This window comes from Mustela putorius, unplaced genomic scaffold (genome assembly GCF_011764305.1).
Source record: "Mustela putorius furo isolate JIRA1106 unplaced genomic scaffold, ASM1176430v1.1 tig00003867_pilon_pilon_pilon, whole genome shotgun sequence".
Classification (NCBI taxonomy): domain Eukaryota; kingdom Metazoa; phylum Chordata; class Mammalia; order Carnivora; family Mustelidae; genus Mustela; species Mustela putorius.
The window spans coordinates 29876005-29889530 of record NW_025422019.1 but is presented as its reverse complement, the minus strand read 5'-3'; the positions used below and the strand labels follow the sequence as shown (position 1 = coordinate 29889530).

At 37.8% G+C, this 13526-nt stretch overlaps 1 protein-coding gene across 4 annotated transcripts in view; it reads right to left on the bottom strand.

The window, feature by feature from the left end:
- The window catches only part of MBD5 (methyl-CpG binding domain protein 5), a 185352-nt gene that overhangs the window by 10211 nt on the left and 161615 nt on the right, over nucleotides 1–13526 (bottom strand). For all 4 annotated transcript variants that reach the window (XM_013059048.2, XM_013059049.2, XM_004757877.3 and 1 more), the window contains one exon: nucleotides 5326–5399. In XM_013059048.2, coding sequence (XP_012914502.1) covers nucleotides 5326–5399 — 74 coding nt within the window. The remainder of the gene's footprint in view (nucleotides 1–5325; nucleotides 5400–13526) is intronic.

Sequence of the window (13526 nt, the reverse complement as noted above, 5' to 3'; positions counted from 1 at the left end):
CTCATTCTTCAACAAGGTGTTTAAACTGTTTGTAAACAACTTATATTAATTTAAGCTGAATTAATAGTGTTTTCCCTTTAACAAACTCAAGTAGTAAATAGAGGGAGAAAGGACTACTTGTGGAAGAGAGAGTAGATACAGAGAGGTGGGGCATGAAATTACTTGAATGCATCAGGATATTCAGGAGGTAAAAGGAGATGCTCCCAGGTGTTAAAGCTGCAGACTAATTTTTACACTAACTGGTCAGGTAAGGGAAGAATGAACTCAAAAAAGGAAGAAAAATTTCCATGAGTTCATGAAATGAATAATTAGTCAAAATTCAGTCTTGCAGTACCAAGGGCCTCCCTGTGGAGTCTCTTCCACTATTTTCGATTCCCTGCTGACATTTAATAATAAACATTTTTACTAATGGACACTCTAAAACCTACTTGATTAAGCAATAGATGTTCATATAATCACATTTCTAGTTATTAATGGAGATAATTGCCACTTCTATTCTTCACCATCTATATTGTCACACATTATCCTTACCTTCACTAATTGAGAAAAAAGGCAGGTACACATCTGTGAATGGTACAGGAAATGAAAGAAAGGAGAAATTGCATGTTGCTCTACACTGTCAGTTTAGAATCGAAGCAACTCACTTCATGTAGAACAGAACAAATTTGCGTGACACATAAATGTCAAGAATCTTAGATTCTGAAACCTAATCCATAGAGAAAGTATGAAGATTGAAGGAAATTTAACATGCTGGGGGAACTGGGTGGCTCAGTTGGTTAAGCGTCCAACTCTTGGTCTTGGCTAAGGTCATGATCTCAGGGTTGTAGGACCAAGCCACACTTTGGGCTCCACGCTCAGCAGGAAGTCTGCTGGGGATTTTCTCCCTCTCCTTCTGCCTCTCCCCTCCATGTGCTCGCAGATGTGTGCTCTTCCTCTCTCTCTCTCTCTCTCTCTCTAATAAATAAATAAATATTTTTAAAAAAGAAAATTTTACATGCTAAGTATAATTTCTTGGTTTTAAATTAAAAGTAAGATTTATTTTATCACTTTATCACTTTCCAGCTTAACAAAAATCAGATTATCAATTTTTAAGTTTATATGTATGTATAGATAGAAGATTTGATCCTCATTTCAGTGAAAATCATAACAAATCTAAAAGCTACGGAATTTTTTCTTTAATGAAGTTATTTTCTCTTTTAAGTATAAAATGACCCCAAATACCAACCTGAATACATATATGTTAGTATTTCTTTTGTGATTAGGTTGTAATAGGTGTATCAGTTTAAAAATATTTATTGTGGGGACGCCTGGGTGGCTCAGTTGGTTAAGCAGCTGCCTTCGGCTCAGGTCATGATCCCAGCGTCCTGGGATCGAGTCCCACATCGGGCTCCTTGCTCAGCAGGGAGCCTGCTTCTCCCTCTGCCTCTGCCTGCCATTCTGTCTGCCTGTGCTCACTCTCTCCCCCTCCTCTCTGATAAATAAATAAAAATCTTAAAAAAAATATTTATTGTGCAGTTTGGTTGCAGAATATTGAAAATTAAAATGACTACATAAAATTCTAAGCATCTAAATAGGGTGGTAGAATGTTTCAACTGGCAAAAATATCTCATAATTGTGTTTTCTTCACCTGTATCTTTATAATAAAAATAGCTGTTTACTAACTACTTACCATGTGCCACATACTGTGCTGAGGTTTTTTTTTTTTTTTTTTAAGATTTTATTTATTTATTTGACAGACAGAGATCACAAGCAGGCAGAGAAGCAGGCAGAAAGAGCTCTCTCTGCAGAGAGCCTGATGCAGGGCTCGATCCCAGGGTCCTGGGATCATGACTTGAGCCGAAGGCAGGGGCTTTAACCCACTGAGCCACCCAGGTGCCCCTGTGTTGAGGCTCTTTTTAAATTATCTATATTATAACAATGCAAGAGGTAGATATTAACATACCCATTTTAGGAATGAAGAATTTAGGCTCAGAGAGGTTAAGCAACATGCACAATGGCACCCAGCTCTAAAGTGGTGGAAACAGGATTTGAACTTTGAAACAGAATTTTCCAAATTTTGCCTTTCTTCTTCAGTTGCTTCTTCCCTCCTTTTCTTCTGTCTACAAAAGCAGTCAAATCTTTGTCATTTTCATGTTATTTTTTCAGGAACTTTCATATTAAGGATAGGAAGAAGCCAACTAATTTATGTCAGCTCTCTTTATCCCATATTTGTTTGCTCTTCAACCATGTTTTTACACCTTCCACTTCATTGGAAACTGTTTTCACTAAGGTTGCCAATAGCCTTTAAATCTCCCGGTCCAATGGAGATGTCTCAGTTCTTGTCTTAGGGGACCGCTGTTTATCATTTTATCATTCTAGAAGCTTTTGGTCTTTGGTTTCGAACGTCCTATTCTACTGCCCCCCACCCTTGCCCCCATTCTCTTCCTCCTTTTTGATTTTTCTCATCGTCTTCATTATGTCTAGCAAATGTTCAAATGCCTAAGCAATTCAATCCCTGGCCCACTGTTCAAATGGGCCAAAGGATCTCTGTGTGATCACAGCCGTCAAATACTGCTTCTTCCCAGTGTCAGAGACAGTCCATAGGCACCCCATGTGACTTAACAGTTACTCCCATGCCGTATTCTCCACTTCAATCAGTGGTTTTACCACACACCAAGTCACCTTGGTAAAACCCTGAAAGTTTCTTTGATTGTTTACCCTCCATATTCCAATCAATCACCACGACGTTCTGTGAATTTTACCTTCTAAATATTTCTACAGTACATTCCTCCTTCTCCATTCTTATCGCTCCCATTCTGGTTTGAGTCCTCATCCTCCCTTGACTTCTGCCATGGCCTCCTAAACAATGTCCCTGCCTCCAATACAGCTCCCCTAAAATTTATCCTCCAGACAGACATATCTAAAGTGAAAATCTAACCACCTGTCCCCTCAGACACTTCCAGGAAGATAAAGGAGCATCTGGGCCCTCACTAAGCTCTTCATGACCTGATTGCTGCTTACACCTTGGCTGCACCTCTTACAATTTCCCGTCTGAAGCTTTATAGTGCCCCAAATCGCACTGCTGATCTCATCCAAACGCTCTCCCACCCCATGCCGTCTTGGTCCTTGTTTCTTTTGTCTGGCTAATACCTATCCTGTGTGTATGGCTTAGCTCAGATATCTCCTCTAGAAAGTATTCCTGTACCCAACTTTAATGCCACTTCTCTATGATGCCCAAGTATACTATACATATTGCTGTCATTGCAATTTTAACATTTTAATTGTTTCTAGATCTGTCTCCTTGGCTCAACAGTGAGCTCCAGGGACTCAGCACAGATTTTTGCTCAATTAGCCTCCTTAAACTGGGGAATAACTAAATGATTAAATGAATAAATGAATGAATGAATGAATGAATGGGTTCAATGGATCATTTGTCACTCACGTGACTTTCAACTAATTATTTAAGCTCTTTGGGTCTGGGTGTCCTCATTCATACATGGGCTTAGTAATTCTAGCTCATTTTGTGATTGGGAGGATAAAATAATGGATTTTAAATAGCATATGCAAAATGTAAAGTATTCTATTGGGCATCTGTAAGGCAAGTCAGTCTGCATAGGCAATAGCATGGAAAATAAGCCTGTTTTTACTAAAAGTTTACTAAAACTTTTTTACTAAAAGTTCCTTCTTTTACATCTCCAACCTGCATTCTGAGTTTATGGTTTCATGACAGTTCCTTTGGATAACGCCACTTAGGACCCATGTAAATTCACCATAACTAGTAAACTAGCTCAGAAGAAAAATAATTTCAATTTGCTATTTATTACTTACTACCTTTCAGAAATTGATTAATACCAAATTTGTGGGGGGCGGAATACAGCTCATTTCAAGGCAGTATATTTAAATATTTGGAAGTGTTAATTCATTTCTGTGTTATTAGTTATTTTGGATATTTTGCACATGATTCAGCTAAGTGGCATATCTCACTGGAGGAAAGATTTTTGGGATCTTTTATGTCAAATAAACAAGTACTGTTGAATATTCCATAACAAGTGGCCCACTGCAAATTCGTGATGTAGGTAATTAGCAATTTCCCTCCTTTCATCCAGAACTTGTATTAATTTTGTGGGCCTTATCCTACCACAAATCTCTGAATAGTCAGAGTAGAGGGGGCCGGCCTCACCATATTCTTTATCTTTTCTGTAGAGAATCCAGCAGTTCCCTAGGCCATCGCCACAATCAGTGCCAACTTGCTACCTTCAAAAGAAGTCCCCAGCATAGGGGCACAGGAGTTTACCTCTTGTGGTTGGCATCTTTTTGTGAGGTAGTTTATTGAGCTAAAGAGTCTCCCCAAGAGTTGTTGAGCTCTGAAAGATCACCTCTGGCCCACTAAGAAAGAGTGTTCTCTAATAGATACCACTGATACTATATATGCAAGATACACTACTAATACACTACTAATCATTCTCATAATTCTTGGGTGTTTGAGAATATGAACATTTTAGTAACTGAACAGGCATGTAAATTATACATATTTTTGAAAAACTTTCCATGTGCATATACAAAAGCACATTTGTAGTTCTCTAACTTAAAATGAAATAATAATTATGATATGCAAAACTACATTGTATTACAGTAGAAACTGCATTTCAAACATTATCTACCTGTCCATACAATATTGCCCAAAATATAAAGATCTAGAAATGCTGGAATAATAGTGTCTCAAAGTACAACTTCTTTTTATAATTCCAAAGAAAACTTGTTATTCCTGCCTTAAGAAAAAAGAATTACTTACCATCACTTTGACTAATAGTAAATCTGCCAAAATTATTTACCTGTGTACAGTTGGGGGTAACTCCCATTCCTACTCCCAAAGGGATAGACTTTAATGACATTTTTATTTTTCTCTTTTATTTCTTTGTTTTTAAGTTTTATTTATTTATTTTAGTAATCTCTCTACCTGACAGGGGGCTTGAACTCATGACTCCAAAATCAAGAGTCCCACGTTCTTCTCACTGAGCCAGCCAGGTGCTCCTTGCTACACTTTTAGAAACTATTTAATTGCTATGAGAGTGTTTCTTTCCCAGGAAATGAGAGGGATGGAGGTGGAGGGAGAGAGGAAAGAGCTCATGAAGTGGGAAATCCCACACACAGTACAAACTGTTAAGAAAAGAAAATATTTTCTGTGATAGCTAATTTGACCTAACTATAATGATCTTCTTGGTGATAACTACTAAAATGTCCTTGGCAAGCCCTAAGATGAATAAATTAGTGAGATTTTCTTTGAACAAACACCAGGAAATTATATCCACGAGAAACAAAATGGTGGGAAAAGAATTCGGTGCTTACTTTCTGTTCCTTTTCCGGGCTCGGCTGTAGGCTTCTAAACCTTCTGTTAGTGTCTTCAACTTCTCGGGCTCCACCTGAGTGAAGGCATGAAGACCAAACCATATTACCCAGACCTGCAATTGTTAACAGCATTTTTACTTTCCTGCTAGGGGAAGGGAGGCTTAACTTTCACTGCCCTGTCAAATGTCCTGTCCTGGCTCAGGCAGAGGTTGACTGTGTGGCTCCAGGCTGTAACATCAATGGAAATGAAAGATAGTCTGACTTTTCTACTGTCAGCATTTTGAAAATAACATTTTAAGAACAAAATCTGGACTTTAAATAACCTTCAATTCACAAAATCATAAATCAGAGATCCCTGCTTTGCTTTCTCTACTGCCTGATACTCAGTAACTGCAAATTTGTACTCTGTCAGGGGAGGACAAGAGCAGTGGTTAGTGAAGGAGATGGGCTTTGGAGCCAGTAGGTGGAAGTTTGAATCTGACCTGCTCACTTCCTAGCGTGAATGAAACCCTCAAATGTTCTGGGCTTCAGTTTCCTCCTCTTTAAAATGAGGGCAGTAATACCTACCTTCCGGCCAGAATTGCTGGGATAATCAAAATGCAGCAAATCAGGTTGAACACAGCTAAGCAGAGAGTCACTAGTATTACTTAGTAGTATTAGGCTCTGCACAGGCCACAAAATGAATGGGAAGTAGGCTACCATAGTCCTTCCAGTCAAGGGAAGAGGGTGTGGCTACAACTTAAGGGTGCATCCATTCCCTTCTCGCTTTAACACTGCCAAGAATCTTGCGGCTTCATCACCCTGTGGCCACCAAATGGTGATGGGGGACCTGTAGGGGTGGGGAGGTGCAGCCTTTGCCACTTTCCCCCAGTAATCTCTATCATGGTTCTTGAAGCCACCCCTCCAAGATAAACAATTAATAAATAGGAAAACTTGAACGTGACTTGTGAGTAAAACACCTTTAGAAGAACATTGCTTAAAAAAATAAATAAATAAATAAATTACTATTTTTATTGATCTTAAAAAAAAAAAAGAAAACAATTTAAGTAAAAACAGTGTTGCTTGCTGTGTAAACACAGCTTCAAGGCAAGTCTCCCAGCCATTGCTTAACCCAGTTTTTTCCCCAACCCTATGCTACTTTCATATATAAATTTGAGAGGTTGCCCAAATCCCTCATGGTAAAGAAAATAAATACTAAGAAGCAAAGAAATTATTCTTTTCTCTTGAAATCTCCCTAACTCATGAATACCATTTATAAAAAATTTTTCTTTGACCCCTTCAAATTGAGTACCCAGTAGTGAGTAACAAAGTGTTTCCTTTATCAAGTTTGAAAACAGGCATTTCTAAATATTCAATGAGAAAAACAATAGAATAATGAAAACATATTCCTTTTCATGACTTTTGTATTTTGTCCTGAAGGATGCAAATATCTAATATGCAGTTCACTGGGGACACCTAATTTCTCGTGTGCTAGAACAAGAGACAATTTTGTTCTAATAACACTTCATGGGAGCCATGAAGAAAAGCGTCTTGCTGAAATAACTGAAAATCTTAAGTAAGATGAATATATCCATGTGTTGTTTAAAAAAAAAAATTGGTGCCCGGATACATTCTCACATTTCATGTTAGAAAGGAGGTTTCATCTTATATTCATTCACATGAAGAGAAAATGAAAGATATTTCACACATTATATTTATGTAATCTATGGCTAATTCCACTTATATTTAAATGATTCTCCCACCCCCATCCTTGGCAGTAGGAAGGAAGCTCTCTTGTAACATAAACTTATAGGAGATACAAACTAGTGTAGTGAAAGGTCTCAGAAGTGATTGATACAAGCAACAGAAAGAGTCATAGTGAAACAAAGCAAGACCAATATAAAGACTTACCTCACTGGTCTTAATTCTTAAAAACTATGTTAGGTAAGACTATTTTTTTAATCTTTAATTTTTATTTTTAATTAAGTAAGGAATAAAGGGCAATAAAAACATTTCTTAAAAAAAATTTCCTGTGCATTTATTATGGAAAAAGCACTCTTTTATCATTTAGTATGGTAATAGTGCAAACTAGTATTATTTTTATTATTTTACAGAAGGGAGTCAGTGAATTTAAGTAACATGGCCAGCACTGAAACTCAGGTCTGACTCCAAAGTGCTCAACCTCTCCACCACACCAACTACAATATACATTGAAGTATATAATCATTTTACACACACACACACACACACACACACACACACAAATTAGGTCAAATTATTTTAAAACAAATTAGATATTTACAGAAATTTAGATAATACATGCCCAAAATCATCTTTAAAATTTTTTTATGCTTGGATAATTTTCTGGTGATTTTTCTGAACTAATTCTCTACTGCGATTTTTTTTTTTTTTCATTTAAATTGACTCTAAGGCCATAAGGTACTCTATAATGAACTATATTATTTATAAAGGAGTCAATGACCTTGAAAAAGAAAGCAATGATGGTGTTTCCTGAAACTAAATACAAATAAGATACACATCACAGTTTATTTCTGATATGACAAGATCATACATATCCAGAGATAAATGTTTAGCTTATTTTGTTTCAGAATTTTAGTACGTTCCTGAATTGAGAAACATATGAAGAGCGTATGCTTTTATAGGGAATTATTCATGCACTTATGCAATATTCAAGAAATTCTTTAAGGATACTCCTGCCCCCTAAGATGGTATCAGAGAAGAACAAAATAAATTCAATTTCTAGTCAAACAGAAATCATATTTAACGATTTAATGAAGACTCCGCCATAAATTACTTAGCTAACTTATAACTGAAGAAAGTACTGAGAAATCAAATACAGAAGTGTAACATTAAAAAGGATAAACACACAAATATTTCTATAAACCTTACGCTGAAGGAGCAAGTAATTTAAAACACTTAATACTTTGATCTGTAATTATAACCTTATATTCCTGTACGTTCATAAGCCAGTACTTCCATAAATTACTTAACTCCTATCTTGGTGAGCAGTCATGGGAGGACTTTATAATGTACCTTTACTCATAATAATGCTCGCTCTAATAATGATGATGCTAATAGTAGTGACCAACATGGTATAACTCTCTGCACATATGTCATTTAAGGATTAGAAAAAATTACCAGAATTTATATGTATTTATAGTTCACATATTATCTCATGTACAAATATACATACATATTGAATATTTTTTTGACTTCTAAAACCCTCTTTCACTCATTCACATTCTTTAGGTACCACAATTCTTCAACACAAATAGTCCTATGGCCTGTTCAGTAGGGTTGGAAACATACCCGGAAACGTACCCATATGCTCCTATAGAGTGGAAGTTTAAGAATTTTCTGAAAAAGTCTGAATCTCTGGTTGCTTATTTTGTTCACAAGGCACATATCAAAATTTGATTATTTAATTAAGTTTGATCTGGGGTCAACACAGGAGCATGTAGTCTATCTTAGAAGTAACTTAAATCGATGACAAAGGGAGACACAAAACTTTCAGAGAACCAAGCCGACCCTCTGACAGTGAGGGAGAGTATGTATTAGGAGAGCCTGGGTCACTTTTGAAGAGAGTCCATTAAGTAAAGATGATGTAAAAGTTTTCTGCAGACTTTAAACCTGATAACAGATTGAATTTCTTTGTGACTTACTTGGCTGCTACTTGGTTGTGAGGCAAAGCTGTCACACAAAGGTCAAAGGACAGAGTGCAAGTCACATCCCAGGTTTCATAAGAGAGGCCAGACAGCTGGCAGGACAGCTAACTCGAGCCGCCTTTTCTTTTTTACATCTTTTTCATGTCATCAGCTCCTGTTGTTGGGGAAATGGTACTGTGCAAAGAGTACTAAGCTTAGAGTTAGGAGACCAGGGATGGGGCCTGGCTTAACTGCCTGTCACTGCTCACTGTGTCTTCAGGAACGCTACTTCGCCGAGCTTCAGCTCCCTTAGCTATAAAATTGGGATGGTTGTGCACATCTTCACAGGTCACTGAGAGAGTCTAGAAAGACAATGAAGCGCTTTCTAAACACCAAAACACCCTTTACCAAAGGGTCATCAGTGGCATGTGAAACAAGGACACACCTCTAAACATTCTTAATATTTATATAGCCATACTGGTTTATATTAGGAAAACACACAAAAAACTATACCTATAATTTCATATGTGTTATATCTTAGAGTAAGACTGAAAAGTTATTTGAAAGTGGCTCGAACAATGCCTAGTTCGTAATATGTCCAAAAAGTCTTTGTTGATTAAATAAATAAGCAAGTAAGTAAGTAAGTAAATGAATCTGAATAAAATTTTAAACTAAGTAATAGTACAGGGGAACATTAAATGTTATTTTTGGGCTTATTTTTGTGGGGAGGGGCAGAGGGAGAGGGAGAAAGAGAATCTTAAGCAGACTTCATGCCCAGGGGGGATCCCGACACAGGGCTCAATTTCACCACCCTGAGATCATGACCTGAGCTGAAATTAAGAGTTGGACCCTCAACTGGCTGAATTACCCAGGAGCCCCTAAAGGAACACTGCATGCATTTTTCCTTTTTTTACAGAGAGGTGGGGGTGGAGGGGGAGGCAGGGAGCAGGTAACTTTAGCTGAAGCTTGGGAAATACAGCCCTGAAGCAATAAGCAAATATGAAACATTTATTAGGTTCATTATTGTCAAACATTAATTAACATTAATTAAATAGTAAATATTTTAAAAAATCTTCCACCTGAAAAAGTCCTGCTAACTTAAGGGCAATATGGCAATATTTTTAAAATATTGATTTACCTGTGACAGTAAAGGATGAACCTAATTTTCCATCAGTAGTACTCATGGAAAAATTCCTAAAGTGGATCCCATTTTTTTTTCAAATGAACTTACCAAATACGCATTAATGATTTGTCTGTGGCATTATCTGAGGCTTTATGTGTGTGTGCATGTGTGTGTGTGTGTGTGCTTCCTTTCCTCTTTATTTGGGAAGCAGGGTTTTAAGTAATAGGAAAGTAGACTATAGGACTAGAGTAAATCTCTTCTAAATGTACAACAGAGTTCATATTGATCCACCACCCATACATGCAATTAAATGTTTTGGGCAAGTTCCTATTTCTAAAGCAACACTGTTTAAACGTTCGTGTCAGAAGCATGTACCTGACCCAGACCAAACTCCATTTGCTACTGTCCTTTTGAAAACTGTACCAACCAGCTCAAGAACTCCGTGTGGGTCTCCGTTGTCTGTAACTGGAGATAAGCCTCCTTTTCCTTTTATCCTTGTTCAGCGGGAAAAGGTTACAATATCCCACAGTTCACTTCAGGGACATGCACCGTCTTACTTGCACCATCTAAGTTTTACTCTGTTTGGTCGTTTTGCTAATATTCAAATTTTTGGTCTTACCCAGTTCTTCATTGTTACTATCTTCCAAATTTTCATCAGGCACTGACTTCATCAGCCTGGCTTTTATCATGCACATTACTTCTCAATATCTTCCTCCCTTTTCAGGGCGATCCTGTTGCTACAGAGCATTGATCGCCCCAGCCATCCCACCAGCCACAAGGCAGCCCAGATACTGTGGTTGGTGATCAGGTGTAGAGACAAGGATTCATTCCCAACAGCAGTTAAGGAGATATATAAGGCAGGGGCAATACACAAAGCACACTTTCAACAGAGAATTATAGTACCAAAGAATACAAACAGCTAATGCTGATAATCAAGCACAGAAAGAATGTTCTTCAAAGTGGAATGTTTAAACATCAAAAGAGAGCTCAAACTTCAGTTATACATCCCTATCCGATGGTCAGCTGTCTTTGGTTATGTTTCACAACTGTCAAAACGTGTGTGTGTGTGTGTGTGTGTGACCCTCACCTGACATATAGAAAGTGGACTGTCCCAAAATAAGTTTGGTTATGAGTTTTAAAAATGATGAGTTTTGTCTCATTTGAATGACTAACTATTCGGAGAAATATTTTTATCTCTACCTGCCAAATATAACTGCATGAAAAAAGGCAAAGTGTTATTCTAAAGAGAGAGCACCCTGCCCACTCCTTTTAAAAACATGTCTTCAGGGGCGCCTGGGTGGCTCAGTGGGTTAAGCCTCTGCCTTCCACTCAGATCATGATTCCGGGGTCCTGGGATTGAGCCCTGCATCGGGCTCTCTGCTCGGCAGTGAGCCTGCTTCCTCCCTCTGTCTGCCTGCCTCTCTTCCTACTTGTGATCTCTGTCTGTCAAATAAATAAATAAAATCTTAACAAACAAACAAACACACATCTTCATTTATTCACGTGGTGTTGCACTGAGATGTACAACTTTTCTTGGTAATCAGAGGTCTCTATCTGTCCAGCAACAACCAGCATTTCCCTGAAGAGAAACATTGTGGTGCGAGCCTAGATATAAATCCTTTCCTAAATTTGGCTCAAGTTAGAATACACATTTTATATAAGAGCAATGAAATATGAAGACCAATGGGAAATGTTCAAAAAGATTAAAAAATTATGTACTAAAAGAATTTTATTTTTTGATTATCACTTGAGTGTCAATACTCTTAGGCTAATTAATGTAAGATCAGAGAGGGCAGATGATAATTACAAAATATATTTTAGAAAACAGGGGCACTTTTCCTATTTTTAACTAATTACTGAAACAAGTACATAAAGATAACCATTTTCCTCCATAGTTGCAATGGCTTAGAATGTTTGCATGTTGGGGTGCCTGGGTGCCTAATTCAGTTAAGCGGCCACTCTTGATTTCAGCTCAGGTGTCCTGGGATTGAGCTCCCCATCAGGCTCTGCACTCAGCAGGGGGTCTGGTGGAGACTCTCTCTTCCTCTGACCCTCCTTCCTGTGTGCGTGCTCTCTCTCTAAAGTAAATAATCTTAAAAAAAATGTTTGCATTTTATGGTGGATCAGTGTAATGCCAGCGGAAGCCATTTCCCTTTCCAAGAATTCCCTAATAGTCTGCCAAGAACTGGCAGTGCATTTCTCTGGTTGCGATGATGTACTAGAACACAGCACTGAGGTCTTATTCTTGGCCACTGAACCTTAACTATAAAGGATTCATGGTTCAGAGAGAAACTTGCATCATTTATTTAGAAAAAATATAAATATCTTTCAGACCATCCTTCATTACAAACTGATAACCAAAGGAAGGAATGTGTTAGAGAGTAAGGAGATACTACTTTTGGAATGGTATAATACCAGACATATAATATTCTTTGGTGATTCACATAGCTTCAATATTGGGACAGTAGTCTATAAGGGCGAATAGCCCAACTTTCCATGGACTGTTAAACATCTCTACTCATTAATATCGTTGTATGTGTGGGGGGTGGGGGTGGGGTAGGAAAGTAAAGGAAGAAAGTCTGTGTTGGTATTTTTTAGAAACCTTGTTGGGAGAGGGAGTTTCAGGCTCATTGAACAAAGTGCTTGAAAACGCTTCCAAGGAGAACTCCTACTTGAAATGAACAGCTAATAATAAGTTACAATCAGATATGCCAATTTATATGCAATGTGCTGAACTTCATTAAAAAACGGTTATAAACTATTTCATTCATTAAATATATTCACTTTAATCCTCTCACCCTCTACCTGTTTAGTAAATCCTTTATTCATGGGTAATGCCTAGGTAAACAATAACTGAACGCAAATCACCACAGTTCCGGAGTGGTGACACCCAAATTAATAAAGTTGTCTAACAAAAAGGACAGGGGCAAGGAGGCTAGTTTTTACTGAGACTCTTGTGTGCTGGATAATCTACTTATGGTATCTCATTTAACTCTTAAAACCTCTTCTGAGTAGGCACTGATATTCCATTCCCACCTGAGAGGTGAAGAGATGGCAGCCCAGGGAGATTAATACACCTACCCGGCAGCATTTAGGGAACAGACAGAGCTGGGATTAAGCTCATGTGAGAATGTCCAAAGCTCGTGCCTCTTTCTGTGTTCTCTCTAGTTCTCTGAAGACTATGTTCATATGGTGTTTGATGTTTTGAAATAAAACCTCTTAGGAAGCAATCACCAAAAGTGCAGGATAGTTCTAATGCATTATTAGTAATGCTGCTAGGCTTAATACCCCACCAAAGATGAACAATGCCTTCCTAAGATTATAAACTGACCAGGTCATTTACTATCATGACAGCCGGCTAAAGTATCAACTTAAGGACAACATGGACATCTCAGCCCCAGGTGAGTATCAGTGTTCCAGTCACAGCACTGATC